This window comes from Myxocyprinus asiaticus, chromosome 7 (assembly GCF_019703515.2).
Source record: "Myxocyprinus asiaticus isolate MX2 ecotype Aquarium Trade chromosome 7, UBuf_Myxa_2, whole genome shotgun sequence".
Taxonomy (NCBI): domain Eukaryota; kingdom Metazoa; phylum Chordata; class Actinopteri; order Cypriniformes; family Catostomidae; genus Myxocyprinus; species Myxocyprinus asiaticus.
In genome coordinates this window covers 2,434,469-2,458,541 of record NC_059350.1, presented here as the reverse complement: position 1 = coordinate 2,458,541, position 24,073 = coordinate 2,434,469, and the positions used below count along the sequence as shown (strand labels likewise).

At 36.2% G+C, this 24,073-nt stretch overlaps 1 protein-coding gene across 1 annotated transcript; it reads left to right on the top strand.

Annotated features, from left to right (window-relative positions):
* The first annotated feature begins 1,303 nt into the window (after positions 1-1,303).
* On the top strand, positions 1,304-12,758 carry LOC127444188 (putative adhesion G protein-coupled receptor E4P). Its single transcript, XM_051703434.1, has 12 exons — positions 1,304-1,740; positions 1,833-1,910; positions 2,050-2,224; positions 4,260-4,379; positions 4,470-4,651; positions 4,950-5,111; positions 5,657-5,863; positions 5,956-6,188; positions 6,496-6,565; positions 7,845-7,936; positions 8,021-8,183; positions 11,632-12,758. The coding sequence occupies exons 1-12, from the start codon at positions 1,606-1,608 to the stop codon at positions 11,707-11,709; spliced, it is 1,695 nt and encodes a 564-aa protein (XP_051559394.1). The 5' UTR covers positions 1,304-1,605; the 3' UTR covers positions 11,710-12,758.
* The last annotated feature ends 11,315 nt before the right edge of the window (positions 12,759-24,073 follow it).

Here is a 24,073-nt window from a genome sequence, read left to right as displayed (position 1 = left end):
CCGGTGTTTAAAAACAAAACAAAAACAAAAGTAAGATTAATGACTAATGTCTTTGAAGTCCATCCTGGATTAACTGCAGAAGTTCACATAGATGCATTGTCCTTTGTTAGTTGGCTGATGAAGAATTTTGTTGGCAATTAAATGATAGTCTATGTATTCCATTTCAAGAGTGTAGTCCATCAATAGACAAAGGTGATGCAAGCAGAGATCAATGAGGTGCATCGCAGTTCAACCGGCAGGTCATTTCAGTGAGGTTTGGTGGGGTCCATCCTAAATCTAAGGTTCAAGCAGTGGCATATGTGGGTATCCAATGTCTTACAGTTGGAGTTGGCATCAGTTCATCCTCTGAAGTCCATCGTAAAAGATTGAAGTGATGTCTGGCTAGCACCGGCTGTATTTAGTCGTCATCAATCAGAGACACATAGCAGTGGAGTCCGACACCAAGCAGGAACGGAGCTGGATCTGGCTGGCTCTGGTAACCTCAGGATATGAATCCCGAGGTTGAGACATGGAAACAAATAGAATAATATTAGCGTAGATGTCAATCAATTTTATGCAGAATAATAGATCATGATAGATGTTTCTGGTTCCGGCAGACCTAACTATAGTAGCCTAATTGTGAGTTGATGGATTTAGGTGTATGCCTTGCTAAATAGATGAGTCTTTAGTCTAGACTTAAACTGAGTGAGTGTGTCTGCATCCCGTACAGTGTTAGGGAGACTATTCCATAGTTTAGGAGCCAAATATGAAAAGGATCGTGGCATGGGGTGTGTGGTCATGTGTCGGTCTGCGGGAGAGAGAGTGTGGTAAGGCTCGTCACCTGGGTCGTAATTATCTCTAACACCTTTCTCTAATTATAGTGATGGTGGAGGGAGACCTGAAAAGGCCCGTCAGACTGGGAGAGAGACCAGAGCCTGTTCCTGAAGCTATATGTTATATATGTTATACTATTGACCTGTTTGGCCACCAAGAGCCCTTTTTATTTAGGCTTTGTAAGACATTGAGAGAGAGTAATAAAATACTCACCTTTGACTGTTCGCTGTCTCCTGACTCCTCCATTGCCCACGAACTTAGAAACCTGCTACAAGGATCTACCACCTTTTGTGGATTTTGATATTATAGGAACTATTAACAAGCCATAATTTTGTGATCATAATGAATGTGATCGAATATAGCGTGTCAGATAGTCACTTAAATACTGTGTAGCTAGACCATTCAAAGCTTTGTATGTAGTTAACAGAATTTTAAAATCAATACGAAATTTTACAGGTAGCCAATGAAAAGACGATAAAATGGGGCTAATATGATCATATTTCTTGATTTTAGTCAGCACTTTGGCAGCTGCATTTTGAACCAATTGAAGTTCATTTATTGAACTTGCTGGACATCCTCCCAGTAATTCATTACAATAATGTAGTCTTGAGGTCATGAATGCTTGAAATAAAAAAGCCCCACCTTCATAACAGTTTAACTGAAGAAGTTGAAGTTTGGCATATATAAAATGTCCCGCAACAGTCGACCCAATTTTAGCAGCCAGTAATTTCAGTAATTAGATCATCATTAGAAAATTTGAATTATACAGAACTGGCATTCACAAATTTGGCAATGGTGGCCATTTTCCTACTTTTGTCAAGTGCATGGACCCTGATGGTTTGTCATATGTGGCTGTATTTTATAATTTTCTTCATGTTGAATTCTTTTATTCCAGTTATAAATACCACAGTGCTAGAACAATGCAAGGTAAGTTGACATGTTTCTGGATTTAGATTCACAAGCAGCTCCTATCAATTATAATTCAAAGTTTTATTTCTGAATCTCAAATCTGATTTCAGAGTCAGACATCAGGAAAATGTTTGCAGAATCTTCTCAACCAGATTGATAACATTACAGCTGAAGTGCTTCCTTTGAATGTAAGTCTTTAAGATAGAGATGATAAAACAATCAAATCTTTGATGCTTACATAGATGATAGATGATTTACATAGCAATAATCTCTTTGTGTAACTCTTGACATTTAAATGTGAGTCTGTTTATCTAATTCAAAAATTAGGAAGTGACCAATATTTTGGATTTGGTCCTTAATACTTCAGAGAAGATTGTAGGGTCATCCAGTGATCTAGTCTCTTATGGAAACCATGTGTTAAAAGCCAGCGAGAAACTTATATCTACGCTAGTGAAGCCAACAAATACAAGTGACTGGATCAATTTCACTCTTGATACTGTAGGTAAGTTGAGACACAACTTTGACCAACATTACAGTATATATGATGGTTAGGACTTTTTTTTGGCACTGTTGAATGCATGATTCTGATTGAATGACAGACATTTTAAGGTGTGCCATTTTTTTTTTCAATACGCATGGCTATAAAATAGTTTATGGTATTGACCGTGTAACGGTTCCATATCACTTCGCAATATTACTTCAGTTATTTCAAAGAGTCATACAGGCTTCCACAAAAAAAATTAAATAAAACAAAGATATTGGCTAAGTAAATCGGATAAAAATAACAATTCTGGCAAAATAATGAAAATTCAATAATATATAAAATGTATTTATATATCTGTGGAAAGCACCCTTGTGTCTCACTCTCACCCACACTTTCAAACATACATACGCACACACATAGACACTTGCAAGCATAAAACAGAACCTTGATGTCAATGCACCCATGCGACATAATCAATACAAAAGTTTTGCAACTTAAAAGAGACATACAAGTGTAGCGACACTACCACCTTGCTACTAAGAAGTTTAGGCAAACAAAGAACTTGGCAGTCTGAAATGATGCTACTGATGAATACTGCTGACGAGAGCTGGAACTGATGAAGGTAATCGAACTAGCTTTTGAACTAGCAACGAAGGCTTGGGCTGCATCAGAGCAAGACGCACAATCTGTGGCATAAAAAAGTATTTCTATTGACATTTCTATCTTCTATTGGTCACACAGCCTCTGATCATATAGATTTGCAGGTCAGAGTTTAGGTCTATGATCTAAGTCTTCAGAGTTTCCGGTCTCCCGCATTTGGATGCGTTTAAATGGGGTGCAAACTGTAGTGTGACCACCCCTTGTAGACTCGAGTATGTATGAACTAACCTTTGACATCCTAGGTGACTTATTTGTTAATAGATGCTTGCATTTACAGTGGTTTAATAAACTGATGGTTTTATCCAAAGTGACTTAGAAGTGAGAATCTGAATAAGACAAGTGATTTTATCATTGGGCCAATAACAAGTAAATTGCTGCCAAACAATGTAGACCTGAATTATATAAGCTAGTACAGAGATGAACAGTAGTGTATTGAGCAGTAGTATTTATTTTACTAGTTGCAGGAATGGTTTGTCAGGTTAGGGATAGGGAGAGGCAAGGGCTCAAATGCAGAGTAGAGGTAAATGGGCTTTATTAACACAAAAACAAACATAAACTACCCCAAAGGGGAAAAACAACTAAGTCCCAGGACAGGAGGGTAGTCGAACTGGCTGGGCTGGAGAGGGAAGCCTCAAAGACAGGAACTGGCAGGGAAACAGGAATGAGGCTTCCAACAAGGACAGACGGATGGACAGGCTAACTTGAAACACAGACCAACAGAGAAAACACCAAACCAACACCTAAACAGTGAGAACATCCACAATGAACTAGCACAGGACAGAGAACCAAGGACAGTAAATAGAGAAGGAACTGAGGAGGGTAATCTTTTTTTTTCTTTTTTTTTTAATCTGTGGGATTTTTCAAACTGGGTTGGGCATTTCTAATCTATCCAATAAAAGGGAATCTCAATGTAGTAATCAGTTGGCGTTTCCAAACGAAGAGTGGTGTTTCTAAACTGTCCAATAAAAGTAGGGAATCTCAATGGTTTGAAAACGCCCATTGATAGGTAAAAGCCAATCTTTGTTCTGCAGAGACAGAATCACACAACAAAAGACAAAACATGAGTGTCAGCATCCAGCCTCAAAAACCTAGAAACAAGACCAAATAAGTGGCAGGATCCAGACACTAGAGACACAGCATGAGAGTCAGAATCCAGCAACTAAAAAATAAATAAAAACAAAACAACAGAAGAGGCAGGATCCTGACATTTTTAAAGAAAGCACATTAGTGCCGATAGTGTCTTCAGGCATTTGTTGCAAGGCTTGTTGTAAATTATGTCAACTTCGATTTAAAAAATAAAATAAAAAGCTAATTTCATCTTGTAGAACAAGTAAACAATCACAAATAAAATATCATATAACAGTGTCTTTTTTTTTTTTTTTTTCTAAATTAGAGGTACAGGTCTTCATGGTTGGACCAAATGTCACTTTAGATAAAATCCCTCAGCTGGACACAACAAATGCTTCTGTGGACATTGATCTCATTGCAATTGCAAGAAACAACCCTAAAACAAGTATGTGAAAAAAATAAAAATGAAATCAAGAACATGTTTTTTTTTTTTTAATGCTTTTCTTTTCATTTACTACGTCTTTCAATAACCCAGAATCAGCTGCTGTGGCTTTCATGAGTTACAACACAATGGAGAACGTGCTGAGACCTGACTTCTTCAACACATCAGATGACACAGTTAAAACCATGATGTCCACTGTGATCTCAGCTACTCTTCCCAAAACTGACAACAAAGAGCTCACCAAACCAGTCAACTTCACCTTGAAACACATCAGAGTGAGTTACCTTCATCTTTAATGTTCCAGCACACCACAGTGTACAAGCCTAGAGACAAAACATCTAAAGAATCACCATTGTGCTTTACAAGACTTTGAAGGTTGAGTGGATTATGTTATCAGTAAACATTTCCCTTCTTTCATGTTTTGCACTCTTTGTGCATTTGATTGAAGGGTTTGCAGTGGCTTAATTCAGTGGGGAAGTCTGACAGAATTTAGCAAAATGTCTGAAATTGCTAACAGCACCTTAATTACTAAAATGCACACTGACAATTAATACTCTTGATGATTGTTTAAAGGAGTTTGTCTCTGGATGTAACCTGTCCTGTGTGTACTGGAATATCAGCGAATGGATTGTAGATGGTTGTTCTGTTGTAAAGACCAACAGCAGCCACACTGTGTGTTCCTGTGATCATCTGTCAACATTCGCTCTCATCATGCAAACCAGCAGCCCACCAGAGGTAAGAGAACAGGTGTGAATAATAAATTAATATCATAGAGTGGTGTAGTTGTCACATGCTCGAGATTGGTAATTTCAAATAAGTGAACAATTAACCATCACCTAGGACTGGTCAAGCCATAAGGCGACATAGGCGCATTGCTGTGTCAGCTGTGTAGAACTAGAACTAGCAGCGTCAAATGTGTGAATAAATCACCCATTTGAGGTTTTTCTCAGTTGGTGGCTGGAGGGTCTTGCCTATGGTGCCAAATTGGGCAGGACTCTTGAGCAAGGCAGGTAACTTAAGGTTGTTTCAGGGGATTGTTCCTCTACAAAACATACAATGAGTTGCTTTGGATAAAAGCATCATTCTTGCTTACAAACTATGGTATTCCAAAGTACCATATTGGATTGCATCGAAAGAGATTTTGGACTCTCCAGCTGTTGGATATGTTTAAACATGTTTGTTCCTAATATTGTTCCAGCATTTCTAATAGCATTTGCCAAAGTTACAAACATAGACATGATGGGGCAAACTTTCCTGTTTGATGTGACATATTTTCTCAGGATGATGCACTGATGGAAATATTGAATTTGGTGGCTGTGATCGTGGGGCTGGTGTTCCTCAGTTTGGCCCTGTTGACTTTTGCTTTTTGTCGGTGGAATCCTGGAGTGAACAATGTGGCTCGGATCAACATCTGCTTGAGTCTACTGTTGGCTCATCTTCTGTTCTTACTCACACAACAGTTCCTGAACTACATACACCCTAACCAGGTGAGAATTATTGACACAACTCCAGATGAAAGCTATTGTTCTTTATAGAATTACAATAACTACAATCTCTTTCTGTCTCTGATTGTCTCCAGGTGTTGTGTGCATTGATATCAGGCGTTCTGCACTTCTTCTTTCTCTCCTCCTTTGTGTGGATGCTCATTGAAGGTGTGCTGCTTTTCATCTGTGTGAAGAACCTATCACAGATCAGCTCCATACAGAGGGAGGTGCTTAGCAGCAGATTCATGATTGTGATTGGATATGTGATTGCTCTGGTTATGGTGGGCGTGTCTGCTTGGCTGCTTCCTGAAGGCTATGGCAGTGAAGAGTGAGTTTAGTTTAGAATTTTTTGAGGGAAGAAAAAACTGTACTAAAATGATTTAGAGTTCAGTTTATTCCTTTTGTTAGATCAAACAAGTGTATTAAATCTAAAAGAACAAACGGGATTCCATCTTTAATATTTTATTAAAATATTTGATTGATATTATTGAATAATTTATTCATTTATGAGATATGTTATTGTGGTTGCTATAAATCAAACTGATCACACCCTGAAAACTGAGATTCAATGCTCGACATATCCATTCATTCTCAACCAATGTACTGATTACTTAACTGTATTTTCACCCAAACAGATGCTGGATTAAAAAAGATGTAAAAGGAGCGTTATTGAGTTTTCTGGGACCTGTTTGTACCATATTAGCAGTAAGAATTGTCTCAGTTACACCCTGTTCCCTGAAAGGAAGGAACAAGATGCTGCATCAGGAGCAGATGCTATGGGAGCACCCTGCATGGGCATTGACTTTGAAACACAATACCAGTGGTTCCCAAACTTTCTTTAAACTATGGAACCCCTTTATAGTGTTATTTCCCACATGGCTCTCCAGCCACTGAAAAGTTTAACAAGTTAAACAAAAACAATGTAGCCATCTTGTGTTTAAGTAAACATTGCTTCAAGCTTTTAAAGTAATTTGTTTTTAAAGTAAATTTATTGGGCTCACTGCTACTAAAGTTATCCAACCAAAGCCAGTGAGTGCTTTTCTCTTTTTCTTGTTAATATTGTTGTTTGATTAATATTAAGGTCTTTTACGCCGCATTTACACATCAAACAGATCGGATATTTTGATTTATACGTTTTTTGTCCAGTCTTCTTGCACTCATGTAATACATTAACACAGGGCTGGGTGATAAAACGATATCAATATTTATCGGGAAAAAATACATTTCCAATATCGATGATAAACTTTTGAGTAATTTTCAATATTAAGCCTATGTTATACATCTTGACGATAGGATCAGGTACATGTCGCTAAAGACGCAAGCAGCTTGGCAAAGTTATACACACAATTAGTTAACTGAATCACAGACATGAAATCAGCTGTTTAGGAAGTATATATAAAAATAAAATATATGGTGTGATAATTGTTTTGGCCATATCACCCGGCCCTACATTAATGGTTGTGTTTACATTAATATCATGTAATGAGATTGGCACTTTAACCAAGAAGCACATTTGGCTGTTTACATGCACAGCTGCATTTACAGCGAAACACGAGCGCTCTATAGTGCACGTGCAAACATACACATGTGAGCCTTTGAAAGCAGAGTGTGGGTACCAAATTGAGTCAATACTTGATACTGCCAGTACTTTTAACATTGGTGGGTATTCAAATATTGAACTGAACAGAGATTCTGCAGCACCCCTAGCCAGTCGTGGTGGCACCCCACACCACTGCCCTATACCATCACGGCAATTTGATTGGTTGGTGAAGCTTGGCACTCTGCCTATGCTGACTTCACAGTGAGCATATAAGCCACAGTGCAGTGTCACACTATCAGGATTTTCCAAAAGAAGGAAAGAGAGCTATCACAGCTTCTGACGCAGCGTCGAAGTTACATTCTTGAAAGGGAAACATACTTCTCCCACAAGTCTTTAAACCTTACGGAAAAGAAGGTGATTAATTATTGTTTGTTTACTTTGCAGTTAAATATGATTCTCTTCATCAACATTATCGTCAGTCTGAACTCAACTCTCACAAAACTGAACGCTGCAGTTTCACAGATGAAACAAACCAAGTAATAAACATTCTGATTCAAACACATTATAGAAAAGAACAAATGGGCAGTAAAGACTCATTCAGTCTCTTTCTTGTTCTGCAGGATTATGGTATTTAAAACACTGGCCCAGTTTGTGGTTCTTGGTTTCCCCTGGATTCTGGGTTTCTTCATTAAGGGCAATAGAGTGCTGCATATTCTCTTCTTGATCTTGAACTCTCAGCAAGGAACCTTCATCTTCCTGGTCCACTGTGTCCTCAATAATCAGGTCAGTTGTCAGTTACTCTACCTGAAAAACATAAAGGAATATAGTTCACCCATAAATGATAATTCGGTCCTCATTTTGTTGCCCTCATGCCATCTCAAACTAAACAAAAGAACCATGATAGGGCAAAACTAATACAAACAACTGAATCAATAAACAAAGGAAAAGAAAACCGTACAGAAAGCACTGGAATCGAATCTAGAAAACAGTACTTTAACTTAATGGACAAGACACAGGAGAAACGACAACAAACCAACACAGACAAGAAAACACAAAGAAATATAAAATGAAGTAAATGAGGAGGGTAATGAGGAAAACAGGTGAGGACAATCAACTAATAATCAGACAGATAACCAGGCAAACGAAGGGGTGGGGTAATCACAAAAGACACAGACATGAGTGCACATTGCCATGATAAAATACAAAGCCAAGTGCACTCACACAACACTAGTGTCAGGATCCGGCCACAAAAACTATAAACAAGACCAACCGAAGAGGCCGGATCCTGACACTTGATAATGAAGATGGGTACAAACACAGAAACAGGTGACAGGATCCCAACACAACAAAAACTCAACTAGAGAGTCAGGATCCTGACACAAACAAATATATCTTAATAATTCTTTTTCAACACTTATAGTGTAAAAGGAGTCACTTTTTGGTCTATTCTCACCCAAAACCAGTCGATACAATCAGTAGACATGGGTTAAACCACTTGAGTCATATGGATTACCTTTATGCTGCTGCTATGTCCTTTTTGGAGTTTGGATGTTTTGGACCCCATTGACTTGTATGGATATAAATACATCATACATTTATGAAAATATCTTTGTGTTCTGCAGAAGAAAGAGTTTTAGATGACATAAGGGTGAGTAAATGATGAATTATTATCATTGGGGTGAACTTAACCCTCAGGGGTTGACAAAAGCTTTCTATTTCAGATAAATGCTGTTATTTTGAACTTTCTATTCATCAAAGAATCCTGACATTTTTTATATATTGTGTATATGCCCAATATCAGATATAAAATGTTATTCTGTTCCCAGGGGAGGGGTCTTTGTCTCCTCAGGTGTGAATTACATCAATATTCATGATCATTCACACCTCCTCACATATAGCCTTTCTAACACTAAAAGTGTCTTACAAAAGTTAAATGACTATATTGTTTTGTATGAATGAGTGATCAGGATGGTTTTCACATCATTTTGTAGCAAAAACTCTAGGCTACAAGATCCAGTTCTCAAAAGTCTTGTGAACAAATGTTTAGTATGTGTTATATGGCCTTATTTTAGTTTAGTGAACAACGCATAAACATTATTTTCTCAAAAATACAAACATGTACATACATGTTGCTCACATATTATTGTAGCCTAGTTTGTGCTGAATACAGTGTTATCAGACTTTAGCCATTCATATGTTTTTAAGCAACTGAAAAAAGCACAAATGTCAAGGCATATCAAAACTTCTCCAGGGCCCAAAAACACCCTCAGACCCCAGAGGGTTAAAAGGGATCATGTCATGAGTAATACAATTGCCCTTGAAGTTTTGACATATAAGAGGGCATTGTACTATTCAAAAACATACTGTAGGGTTTAGAACTAAAAAAAATTGTCTCCAGTCAAAAAAAAAAGGACTTATTTCCAGTCTGCAAAAAACACCCACTTTGAAATTGGCTGCATTATGATGTCACAGTGGAGTGGTGCCATTGAAAGTGGTACTATTATACTGTTTTATATTGTTATTGAAACATGCCTTTATACTTGAAAACCATTAACAAAACTATGCAAGATTAAAGAAAATACGACTCAAGATACAGTAAATATGGGTTATGTTTTGTTACATCTGGTTACCGTGTTTGGTAGCCACATGAGGTCCAATGAAAAATCTGGGTCCCGAAGCAAAACCAGATTTAGAAATGAATAATGATACTGAGAAACTTTAATAGTCACTCAAATTAAAATAAAGACACAGTATAAAGTTAAAGTATGTTCTATATCGTAAAACTGCTCAAATGTTGGTCTGGACATTTCTCACATTCCACCACCCTCAATTACCTTAGGGTTATGTATGCCTACACCCTTGGTGTAACATTATTTTGTTCACCTTTTAATGACAACAACGTTGGGATTATAATTTAAGTCCTCATGAAAGACAGTAAGTACACAATACCTTTGTACAGAAAATAATTTTTTGCTTCAAAGTTTAAATGTTTTGATTGACCTCTGCGCTGGTTGATTTGGTCTTAGAACTCTTTTATGAAGACTTTCATGAAATTCCTATTGAACAAATATATGGTGCAAAATACTTCAGGAAACAAGGCAGCTGAAAAAATGTCTGGGAACCGTTTGCGTTCTAGTAATGCAGCAAGTTCCTATGTTGCCTAGCAAACACAAACAGTCTACAGTTAGGAAAATGAACTGTACACTATGTTTATTCAGATTATTATTATTGATAGAGTGTACTTCTTACTAAACATGTTTTTCTTTCATCATATTGCTGTTGCCACTGTTTTAAAAATGCAGTAAACCAGTTGAGTCTGTTCATTACAGAGATTTTACCTATTTTATCCAGTCGCTTTACTAGATCTCTCTCTTGTGGTCAGTGCTCTTACATACAGTAACGTCACAGATGACTCGAGTTTGAGTCCCGGCTCGAAGTTCTTTCCCAATCCCACTCTGGCCATATCACCCTGTAGCTCAAGACTGGTTGCCTAATGAAGCTAAGCAGGGTTGAGCCTGGTCAGTACCTGGATGGGAGACCTCCTGGGAAAACTATGTTTGCAGCTGGAAGAGGTATTAGGGAGTCTAGCAGGGGGTGCTCACCCTGCCGATTGTGTAGGTCCTAATGCCCCAGTATAGTGTTGGGGACACTATACTGTATAAAGGCACCGTCCTTTGGATGAGACATTAAACTGAGGTCCTGACTCTCAGTGGTCATTAAAAATCCCAGGACACTGCTCAAAAAGAGTAGGGGTGTAACCATGGTGTCCTGGCCAAATTCCACCCATTGGCCCTTCTCAATCATGGCTTCCTAATAATCCCCATCCATTAACTGGCTGTATCTCTCTCCTCTCCACCAATAGCTGGTGTGTGGTCAAGTGTACTGGTGCACTATGGCTGCTGTCACATCATCCAGGTGGATGCTGCACACTGGTGGAGGTTGAGGAGAGTCCCCTGTTCCCTGTGTAAAGTGCTATGAGTGTAGTGTCAGAAAAGCACTATATAAATGTAATGTACATTCATTCACTCCCCCTCTACTCCTGTCATTTCCTGTCTCCATCTACTTTCAATCAAAAGATCAAAAATGCCCAAATTGTATTTACATATATAAGTCTTATGTCTCTCATTAATGATTTATCAAGTAGGAGGCAGCTACATTTCAGCTCATGAATTTTAGAGGTTAAATCAAACACAAAAACTCACTCATCTCTTCTCATGTCATTGTCTTTCAGATCAGACGGCAGTATGTGAAAAGGTTAAGCACTATTTTCCTTGTACTCAAACTCAACATGATGCTGCAGTATCCATGATTAGAAAATGAGAATCACTGCTGAAGTGACACTATTATAACAGTGATTCTATTCTTCTGCATGTTGTCACTGTTTATAGATGTGTTATACAAGATTTATTGTCATTAATTGTCAAGACTTTTGATGTAAAACTAACCACTAATAGTACAGCACACTTCCTGTATAATAAAAAGAGGTAGATCTACTTATAATCAAACTGGATTCAACAACAAAAAAGTGTCACACAATTGTTTATCTGCATAAATGTTGGGTTTCAGCGAATCAGAGACAGAGTACTTTGGCAAATATACTTAATATACATTTTGTATTTCCATAGATGTTTTTATGCCTTTTTTAATAGTTTAAATCGAAATTAATTTAACTTGGATTCATTGTAAAACAGAAAACTTTTTTGAGAATATTCATTGACGATGAAGTAGTGAAATGAGAGATCTGCTTAAGGCTCCAAATACTTTAATACATTTCTGGATACTTGCATGTGTGTGAGTGCGACTGTGTAGAAATTTTAATATAAATAAGCAGGAGGGGAAAAGAGACGTTTTGAGGTTAAATCAGACTGATCTTCAGATAACTGCTCTATAAACACTCTTGACAGTTGAGGATCTTATAAGTAAACATCTACTAGGTAAGCTCTTCACATACATGCAATTAAATGAGATTTGAAGTTTGAGATAAAAAAAAAAAAATTACATCTGTGGGCAGTGGTGGCTCAGTGGTTAAGGCTCTGGGTTACTGATCAGAAGATTGGGGGTTCAAGCCCCAGTACTGCCAAGATGCCACTGTTGGGCCCTTGAGCAAGGCCCTTGACCCTATCTGCTCCAGGAGTGCCATATCATGGCTGACCCTGCACTCTGACCCCAGCTTAGCTGGGATATGTGGAAAAAAGAATTTCACTGCAAATGTGTGATAAATAATTATAATTAAGTACAAGTACATGTGAAGCCATAAATCTGCAGTGGAACTTTTGCTGTATTTACTTTCCACTTGTCAAAAATGCAAACTTGAATTATTTACACATAAAATGCTTCCAAATAAATAAATAAACACAACTGATCTTGTTCAAAAGATTGTGTAGATGCATCTCCTTCTTTTGGTTATTCAAAACAGACATGCAACATTATACTTGGGGTATATCACTAAGGGAGAAGTCAGGAGTCCTGTTTTCTGCATGTGCATACACTGTAAAAAGTAAAAAAAACGGTAAAATGTTCGGCAGCAAAAGTTGCCAAAGAGTAACCATAAAATTACAGTAAAATACTATACTTAATTCAACAATGAATTACTGTAAAATACATTGTACAGCTTTTCCCTGTATATATTCTTTGTAATTTTACGGCCAAATCTGAGTAGAATTACACATTTTTATTGTTATAAAACATCTCTAAAATGTAATATAATTAAGGAAATACTGCATAAATTCAATTAAAGCCCACAATTTGAAGGTTGCTATCTTTTAAATAACAGCAGAATTGTTGTTTCATAGAATTATTCAATCAATCTACAACATACGCCTGTCAAAGTACACATTTTTAAAAGTAAAATAAAGAAAAATTATTTAAATTAACAGTCACTTTACTGTTTTTTAAATCTTATATAAACATTTTCAACAGAGGTAATCTGTCAATAAATGTTCTTAACCTATACATTTACAGTGGATAACCGTTAAATATTGGTTGACCTGCCTACAAACTATTACGATGTACTGTTTATCCATGAGATCTCACTGTTACAGCACTGGATTCTATTGGTTAAATACAGAAAAAAATATGTAAAATTACATGTAATTAACCCTATATAAAAGTTTATGGTTAGTGTGTTCACAGATCTAAGCTTTTATTTTATGTGATCATTCAATATATTCACAGAAATTCATAGAAAATTTTACATTTCTAAAATCAAATCCATTAAATATGCAACACTTTCCAGTTCATTTACAGTGTTTGGGATGTAATAACATTTTAAGTTTGTTAAAACCACCTTAAGATCTAGCAATTTTACAATATATTCCTATAAGTATACATATTTTTGTGGTTCTTTTGTTCTTCAAATTACAGGTTTTATACAGGAATCAATATGCTTAATTAAGTGAACATTTTACTTCAGCAGATAAAAGAATGGTGTACTTTCATTTTACATACGTAAATACATACCAACCAATACACTATAGCTCTTTTAAAACAATGTGAAGCTATTGGCCAGAACAATAAAAGTGCAACAACAATACATGCTTTCAATCTTTTATTTTGACTGTTGAAATTCAACAATCATGACAACTGAACCTACCATTCAAAATAAACTCCCAATGGAAGCAAAGAAATGGTTACTGTGGATCTTTACAATAATGCTTCTAAGGTTTTAAAGATTTATAATAATGTGTATCTAAAATATAAACAATAATGTGAATAACGGCACTAATTACCTTCTATATAATTCTCAATTTATCTGTAGTATGGACTGTATCAGTAAACATTTATTAAGGGTGCTAACACACTGGCAGTTTAGTTCGAAACGGAGCACGGTTCGCATGAAAAATTGATAATGTGAAAGCATGCGGACCGGGGAGCGCACCGCAGTACCGAACCCGAGACTACCTGTAGGAGGCCTGAGTTCGGTTGCAATGGAACTGTAGCGCGATTCGCATGAATGTGAAAGCAACTCAGACTCGGGTGCGCACTCGTTCAGGAAGTAAAGTAACCTGCACATGCGTTTTAGCCGATGACGGCATCTATCTATCTATCTATCTATACACCTTATAAATACTATATATAGATACATACATGCATACAGTTGTGCTCAAAAGTTTACATACCCTGGCAGAAATTGTGATATTTTGGCATTGATTTTGAAAAAATGACTGATCATGTAAAAAATTATTTGATTCTATTCTATAGTCTTTTATTTAAGGATAGTGATCATATGAAGTCATTTATTATCACATAGTTGTTTGGCTCGTTTTTAAAACATAATGATAACAGAAATCACCCAAATGGTCCTGATCAAACGTTAACATACCCTTGAATGTTTGGCCTTGTTACAGACACACAAGATGACACACACAGGTTTAAATGGCAATTAAATGTTAATTTCACACACCTGTGGCTTTTTAAATTGCAATTAGTGTCTGTGTATAAATAGCCAATGAGTTTGTTAGCTCTCACGTGGATACACTGAGCAGGCTAGATACTGAGCCATGGGGAGCAGAAAAGAACTGTCGAAAGACCTGCGTAACAAGGTAATGGAACTTTATAAAGATGGAAAAGGATATAAAAAGATATCCAAAGCCTTGAAAATGCCAGTCAGTACTGTTCAATCACTTATTAAGAAGTGGAAAATTCAGGGATCTCTTGATACCAAACCAAGGTCAGATAGACCAAGAAAGATTTCAGCCACAACTGCCAGAAGAATTGTTCGAGATACAAAGAAAAACCCACAGGTAACCTCAGGAGAAATACAGGCTGCTCTGGAAAAAGACGGTGTGGTTGTTTCAAGGAGCACAATACGACGATACTTGAACAAAAATGAGCTGCATTGTCAAGTTGCCAGAAAGAAGCATTTACCGTGCCAATGCCACAAAAAAGCCCGGTTACAATATGCCCGACAACACCTTGACACACCTCACAGCTTCTGGCACACTGTAATTTGGAGTGACGAGACCAAAATAGAGCTTTATGGTCACAAACATAAGCGCTATGTTTGGAGAGGGGTCAACAAGGCCTATAGCGAAAAGAATACCGTCCTCACTGTGAAGCATGCTGGTGGCTCCCTGATGTTTTGGGGTGTGTGAGCTCTAAAGGCACGGGGAATCTTGTGAAAACTGATGGCAAGATGAATGCAGCATGTTATCAGAAAATACTGGCAGACAATTTGCATTCTTCTGCACGAAATCTGCGCATGGGATGCTCTTGGACTTTCCAGCACGACAATGACCCTAAGCACAAGGGAAAGTTGACCCTCCAGTGGTTAAAAATATATAAAAATATTTATATAAAAAAAGACAAAAATATTGAATCATAGTATGTGTAGTTGTAACACTAACATTCCAGCCTTCATACTGCATCAATTTGGTTATTCCATTTTCTTGTTGTGTGAACAAAACGCAAAAACATACCTTGGTCATGTCCGTTTGCTTGTAGGAATCTTCTAAAGACATGTGGGGACACAGCGAAATATGGTCCTGATGACTGGGATGAACTGAGGTTTTCTGACATATCAGGGACAGAAGTGACAAAAAACAGAAAAAAAAGCACAGAAATAAGATAAGGGTTAAAATCCACTATTCTCTATAAGGGTTAAAATCCACTATTCACTATAAGGGTTGAAATCCACTATTCACTATAAGGGTTAAAATCCACTATTCACTATAAGGGTTGAAATCCACTATTCACTATAAGGGTTGAAATCCACTATTCACTATAAGGGTTAAAATCCACTATTCTCTATAAGGGTTAAAATCCACTATTCACTATAAGGGTTGAAATCCACTATTCACTATAAGGGTTAAAATCCACTATTCTCTATAAGGGTTGAAATCCACTATTCACTATAAGGGTTGAAATCCACTATTCACTATAAGGGTTGAAATCCACTATTCACTATAAGGGTTAAAATCCACTATTCTCTATAAGGGTTGAAATCCACTATTCACTATAAGGGTTGAAATCCACTATTCACTATAAGGGTTAAAATCCACTATTCTCTATAAGGGTTGAAATCCACTATTCACTATAAGGGTTGAAATCCACTATTCACTATAAGGGTTAAAATCCACTATTCTCTATAAGGGTTGAAATCCACTATTCACTATAAGGGTTAAAATCCACTATTCACTATAAGGGTTAAAATCTACTATTCACTATAAGGGTTAAAATCCACTATTCTCTATAAGGGTTAAAATCCACTATTCACTATAAGGGTTAAAATCCACTATTCTCTATAAGGGTTAAAATCCACTATTCACTATAAGGGTTAAAATCCACTATTCTCTATAAGGGTTAAAATCCACTATTCTCGATAAGGGTTAAAATCCACTATTCTCTATAAGGGTTAAAATCCACTATTCTCGATAAGGGTTAAAATCCACTATTCTCTATAAGGGTTAAAATCCACTATTATCCATAAGGGTTGAAATCCACTATTCACTATAAGGGTTAAAATCCACTATTATCCATAAGGGTTGAAATCCACTATTCACTATAAGGGTTAATTGTAATCACTATTTAAGTACGGTTCCAAAAATTCTGTTTTTAAATAAATGCACACAGAGCAGGAAAAATGTAAAAAAAATATTATAATTTATTAGTCAGTGTTTTTACACTGATATCTACTAAATTAACACTCAAAACCGTAAAAAAAATTGTACAGTTTATTTGTTAAAGTTTGTTTGTGTATTTATAAATTTTATTTTTATTTTTTATTGTTTATGTAATAATTTATCCAGGTAGTTCAGAGATAGGTGTAAATCACATTGATTAAACACTGAGATTGATTACCTAACTTTCTTCCTCCAAACAGATGTTAGATTAAAATAGATGAGAGAGGTTTAATCTGGAGTTTTCTGGGACCTGTTTGTACCATACTAGCAGTAAGAATACATATTTTCTCATGCGTCTATATACCAAAACAGCTACATCTTACCTGTCTCACACGTTCATCCTCTGATATAAAAAATTATACCTGTCAAACACTTTAAACACCTCATTTTACCTGTCTCTTGTATACAACTTGGCATGTTAGGTAGCTGAACAGTTTTTACATTTCTTTAGATAAATTTAGCCCATAAACTCAATCTTCTTACCTCTTTCTTGTCCAAGTCAGACAGCAGTACGTGAAGTGTTTCAGAGCTCTTTCCCCCGGTATCAAACACAGCACCAACAAAAGTGTGCCCAAAAAACACTGAGCATCCATGTTCAGAAAATATGAAGCACTGCTGAAGTGTCATTATTATACAAGTGATTTTATCCATAGATTAAAATAAATTAAATGTCATAGTAGACTCCATTTCAAGTCTTATTTTACAGCTGTCAATATTTTTAATGTAAAGCTTTGCTTTAGCACACAAGATTGCTTTTTATTGTACTTCTTATAATACTTTACTTTTTTATAATCAGAGTAATCTTGCTTTAATATTTTTAGATTTATATACATTTTTGTTTGTCAAGCACAGAAAGCTCCCACTTGATGTTTTGGGACAGTTTTAGGTGAATTGAAAAATGTACAAACACGCCACATATAAAAAGCACTGCATTTATCCGAAAAAAATAAATAAAATAAAATATACAGTACAGTATACAGTACAATACAGTAATAAAACATTGGTGGGGTTTTTAAAGGTGTAATTCGTTGGCAACTAAATCAACAGCTAATGTCTCAAATTCAAAGTTTTTTTTTTTTAATGTTTTTGTTTTATAAACAACAAAAAAGCCACTTTGATTTTCCTCTTGATATACCATCCCAAAACTGCTCAAGCAACCCTAGGGCATGTTCCAGTAACACTTACACCAAGATACAGCCTTACTTCCCGTTAGGCGTCCCAGCAGTCAAATTCGTTTGTTCAGTGCGAGAAATGCAAATGGTTTGGTATGTCAAAAAGCTTCCTTCGAGTAAACTCATCAGACGATTCCCCACAAGGGAGTGTTGGGGGCGGCAGGATAGAAATTATCACTAAAAACAATAGAAGTCAATGGAATGTCCCCAAAAATGGTTGTGTGTGTGTGGTTGTGTTTCTAACCTAGCCATATTAGGGGGACAAAGTTACTGAAAAAATATCCACAGAAATTAATACAACAAAACTTCAGTGGATAAGACCAGAAAGGAAAATTGATTCATATATATCCGTGGTGTCACAACATTCGATTTGAAGCATACAGGAATTTGAAAAATCTGATAAAAAACCAAACAAAGGTTATCACATGAAAATGAAGAAAAAACATAAAACTATTGATTTAAAGTTGTTGATTATACACCGATTAGCCAAAACATTATGACCACCTGCCTGGTATGCTGTTGGTCCTCCACGTGCCACCAAAACAGCGGCGATCCATCGAGGCATGGACTATACAACACACCTGAAGGTGTCCTGTGGTATCTGACACCAAAACATTAGCAGCAGATCCTTCAAGTCCTGTAAGTTGCGAGGTGGAGCGCTGTGGATCGGACTTGTTGGTCCAGCACATCCCACAGATGCTCAATCAGATTCAGATCTGGGGAATTTGGAGGCCAGGCAACACCTTGAACTCTTCATCATGTTCCTCAAACCATTCCCGAACAATGTGCGCAGTGTGGCAGGGTGAATTATCCTGCTGAAAGACGCCACTGTCATCAGGGAATACCATTGCCATGAAGGGGTGTACCTGGTCTGCAACCATGGTTAGGTAGGTGGCATGTGTCAAATTGATGTCCACATGAATGGCTAGACCCAGTTTTTCCCAGCAGAACATTGCCCAGAGCATCACACTCCCTCCGCTGGCTTGTCTTCCCACAGTGCATCCTAGTGCCATCACTCCCCCAGGTAAATGGCGCACACATACACGGCCGTCAATGTAATGCAAAAGAAAATGGGACTCCAAGGTCCACTTCCGACACTCTCGTGCCCATTGTAGGCACTTTCGACAGTGGACAGGGGTCATCATGGGCACTCTATGCAGCCCCATACACAGCAGGGTGCAATGCACTGTGTGTTGTGACACATTTCTCCTGTAACCATCATTCAAATTTTCTGTGACCTTCTGTCGGTTCGGACCAGGTGGGATTGCCCTCACGCATCGATGAGCTTTGGGCATCCAACACCCTGTCGCCGGTTTGTGGTTTGTCCTTCCTTTCAGAGATGCTCCGACCCAGTCGTCTGGCCATAACAATATGGCGCTTGTCAAAGTCGCTCAGGTCTTTACTCCTGCCCATTTCTTCTGCACTCAACATCATTGACTATGAGAACTGATTGTTCGCTTACCATCTAATCAACCCAGACCTTGACATGTGGCCTTGTTAGGAGATGATCAACGTTATTCGCTTCACCTGTGAGTGGTCATTATGTTTTGGCTCATCAGTGTAATAGTTTTAGACAGATGCATAATTTACATTCTGACAGTTCCTCAAATGCAATCAACGGTGCCTGCATGTGTTTGTTAAAGTGTCTACCAAAAGGCCCATTCATTTAGAACAGCAATAGTATAAATACTAAAAATATGCAATGATTTTTATTTATTTAAATATTGATTGCATTGAAAAAAAAAAAGGATATATATTATGAATTACTTAAAATAAACATGATACAGTAACCTGTCTGAATATTTCAAAAAATATTTGTGTGTGCCTGCGTGCGTGCGTATGTGTGAGTTTGGTGCTAAATTTGAATCTGAATTTGAATTTGATCAGGACAGGAAAACAAAGGATGTGGGGCACATTGTCCAGGCAAATTATCCAGCTGATGTATAGGTAAATGCTCTATAAACACTCTTAACACATTTGTTTGTGTTCAGTTGTGTCCGGTGAGGCTTTTTATATTTAAAATAAGGTAAGATCCTTTGTACATACTTGAAAAGAGAAATTTCAGAGAAAATACAATGATTTTGTGTTTTTATCAATATATCAGTTTTTCAGTTGTTTTGGCCACTATTAGATGTTTGTTATTGCCTACTATGCACATGCCAAGATATTCTTAATTAAACAAAGTTAAACAGATGATTTAATCTCTGCTGATAATACGCCTGATGAACTATCAGAAAAAGACAAATACTGCAGGATGTACTGATACATGTTTCATGTCAACTGAGATTTTAGTGATGTGTAGTTTTAGTTATTGTGCTCATGTCCCCAACAATATCAGAAAGGACTGTTATACTGTGTAAGTATACACTTTTGTTCCTTTTTTCATTCTGATTGTATTATACTTTGACAATTAATGTTTAAAATAACCTCTCCCCAATTGTTACTCTTGTATTATTGAATTTCTTTAAATGAAAGAAACTCAGCCTTTTCTCAAACCTTTTGCAGATAAAACAATCTGCACTGTGGCCTGTTGGCTTCCACCCTTCTTAAAAGTAAGTCTTTTTTAATTTGTATTGTGGTTAATTCTGATTAGCAAAGGACAGAGGGTACATAACCTTGTACATTTACAAGGTAACAGGAAGTATCAAACTCATAACTGCAATACAAATAATTAATTTCAGATAGTAGCCTTCAAAAATGTAATCAATGTACTTTATAATAATTATAAATATATTTAAATATTCAAATGGAAAATATATGAAAATATAAAATCTGTAAAATTATATGAAATGTATCCATGTATTTTTATTTTCATGTTTCATGACAGGGTTTTTAAGGATACTGTCAGCTACCATCTCTGTTATGCTGTGTAAGTGTAAGCCAGTGGTGTTTCCTTGTTGCTTGTTTTTGTTGCTGTAAATTAATATAACACATGGGTCAATCTGACCGAATGTACTGTGGACAATTTTAGCAGTTTATAACTACAGTACTGTATAGCAGTTCATAGTTTGTGATTAGTTTTGGGTAGATTAATTACCATTTGGATGAAAGTGGGATTCTCATTTAAATCTCATTCAATCATGTTTAATTATTTGTTTGTAATAATTCAATTCAATCAATTGTCCACTCCCTATAACTGTATAATTTATGCCTGTTATTAAAGGAAATACTCAATAACCCCGAAATCACTTTAATTTCTGTATAGAGCCACAGCTCAGTCACGCAGCAGAAAAGCTGTCGGTGAAGTCTGCTTTTGAAGCTCTGCTTATACATACAGTGTGAAACAGGTGAACAGCCAAGAGTTAAGGTTTTTAACGTTTAAATACGTTTTTAGTCAATAATAAATAGTCTTTAGGAGAGTGCGTAAGGTTGAATTGAAGCATAAAGAGTATGTTGTGTAATACGGAAGAAAGTTATTGTCGTGTTTTAGCCGGAGACGAGGGAGAGTAACCTAACTGGCTGATCGTATGGCACAACTCATAAGATTTCATACGATTTAGCCAACTTTAGTTGTACGAATTTGTACGATTTCTCAGTGAGAGTGCATTGCAATAATCACAATCCCCTGACAAATCCCGCACTTATTTAAACATTCAAAAATTGCAGCTTCAAGAAGTGTTGTCCACGTCAAATGCCATCAGCTCTCACATGTCTTGTGAAAGATTGCAACAAGCTGAAGTTTGGATATATCTTTTGAATGATGACCTGGCCAATATGCACCTCATTATTTTAAATGACTGTTCACAACTGTTTTCATGCATTAACATTAATAAACACACACACACACACACACACACACACACACACATATAAATATATATACTATATATACTGTATATAATATAACAGTAAATAAACTGTGGTTGTTATGATGTTTGTTTAACTCATTTTAACTGTTTGAACAAATATTTGTTTTAATTTTTCAAGATGTTACAAGCATCAACTTCCCCTCTACAGTCGCACCAGCCTCAGCCACAGCTGGTAATGTATTGTGCCGTGTCTTGTACTGTTGACTTCATGTTTTAGCTGAACATGAGCAGGTCTGTAGCTTTGAATTGGTGTGTGAGTGAGTTTACGTCTGTAGAAAAATATGATGTAGAAAACAATGGAATTGCATGAGCAGCTTATTTGAAAACAAGTTCAATATGAGATATTTCAATAAAATAATAATTCTGTTCCAGAGTGCTGACAAATATTAAAATTGAACACCAATTAAATCCAGGTACTGCTAAGTCATATGTATACTAGAGTGCATAAAAAAAAAAAAAAAATCCAAAACATATAAACATATTTTATTAATATCTTTTTCAATTATTTTTCATTTTTATTAAAGCAGCTTTGCACAGTATGTGTAAAATTAGAAAAGTAGCAAAAAACCTAAAACTAGATTTTTGAATGGAAAAATGTTGCTTCTTTTTCATAGTAACTGGGTCCATTGAAGTAAAACACAAATGAAATATTAATAATGAAAGATGCACTGCAGAACTTTGTGCTCTCTAGCGACATCTGTGGTTGAAACACAGCAACTTGCTAAAGAAAATTTTACACAAGGTGTGTTTTGGCACTGCTCTTCTGCGTGGATGAAAGTAGTGTAAAAAGTACTCAATTTCCATACTTAAATAAAAGTACAGCTACCACACAAATTTATTACTTAAGTAAAAAGTACCTGGTTTTAAACATACTTAAGTGTCAATAATGTTGTTATTTTTAAAGTCATATAATTGAGTCTCATATAGATAATACTGGATACAATAAATATTATCTTTTATAGTTAAACTTTTCTCTTCAATTTTCAAATGCTTGTTTTACTTTTAATTAATTTTTTTATTATTTTATTTGCACCTGGGGACCTGAGATGAAAAATTAGCATGTGCCATAATCTCTATGTACAATGTATCTTTTTTTTTCTTTTCTGAAATTATGTTCTTGTATAGACCCTATACAAATAAATAAATACATAATATTAATATCATAAATAGTTTAACACACACACTTATGGAACCTCAAAACTACAGCAGTGCTAGATAATACTCAGAAGTCAATAATATTAGTAAACGTGTTACATTAACTTCACTGGAACACGTACATACATCACGATCGGTAAAAACATGAGCAGTGTTCAATTCATTAAAGCATGACAACCAATATCAGCATCAACAACCCTAACAGAAAACATATCCAAGCAGTATAGCAAGTAAACAACTTTGTCAAACAGTAAACTGGTAAACATCCATACAGACTGTTGAATTGTTGCTGCTGTCCTGAACTAGGTGATGGACTGAATAGGGAAGCTTCCCCATCCAGAACACAGACATGAACCTGTGATTTTGCACCAAATTCGACCCGACAGCTCAAAATACAAATCAGTTTTGTAGGCTTACCATAGTGAGTTTGGGACATTGTTTTGAACACTGATTTTTTGCACTCAATCAATTATGGCATGTTGTTTATTTTAAACCAAAAAATCTTCTGTAATGCAGCTTTTATATATATATATATATATATATATATATATATATATATATATATATATTTTTTTTTTTTTTTTTTTTTCCTCTGGGTCTCAGATCTCAGGAGGGGGAAAAAATGAAAAGAAATGATAGATCTTAGAATATTTAAAAATAATTGACATATCCCAATAGTACAAGCACCAGCAAAACATTACTTTCATGCCGCATTCAAACAACATTCAAACGTCCCTGTAGCGCTCTTGTCAACTGGGTCATCTGGTAACATCTCTTCATTTATTTAACATGTTTCAGAGGACTTTATTACTTTTCCCAAGGCTAAACTTTTAGTCTTTCATAATATTCTCACACTCATGCCATCTAAAATGTAGCCTATCATTTTCTGCTTTCCTTGGCTCCAAAATGACAGAAGC

Bases quoted from the DNA above. Each gene is read 5' to 3' on its own strand.
- LOC127444188 (XM_051703434.1), top strand. From the start codon at position 1,606: ATGGTGGCCATTTTCCTACTTTTGTCAAGTGCATGGACCCTGATGGTT. The intron at 2,225-4,259 runs GTAAGTTGAGAC...TTTCTAAATTAG, and splicing joins TTTCACTCTTGATACTGTAG to AGGTACAGGTCTTCATGGTT. The intron at 5,112-5,656 runs GTAAGAGAACAG...ATATTTTCTCAG, and splicing joins AAACCAGCAGCCCACCAGAG to GATGATGCACTGATGGAAAT.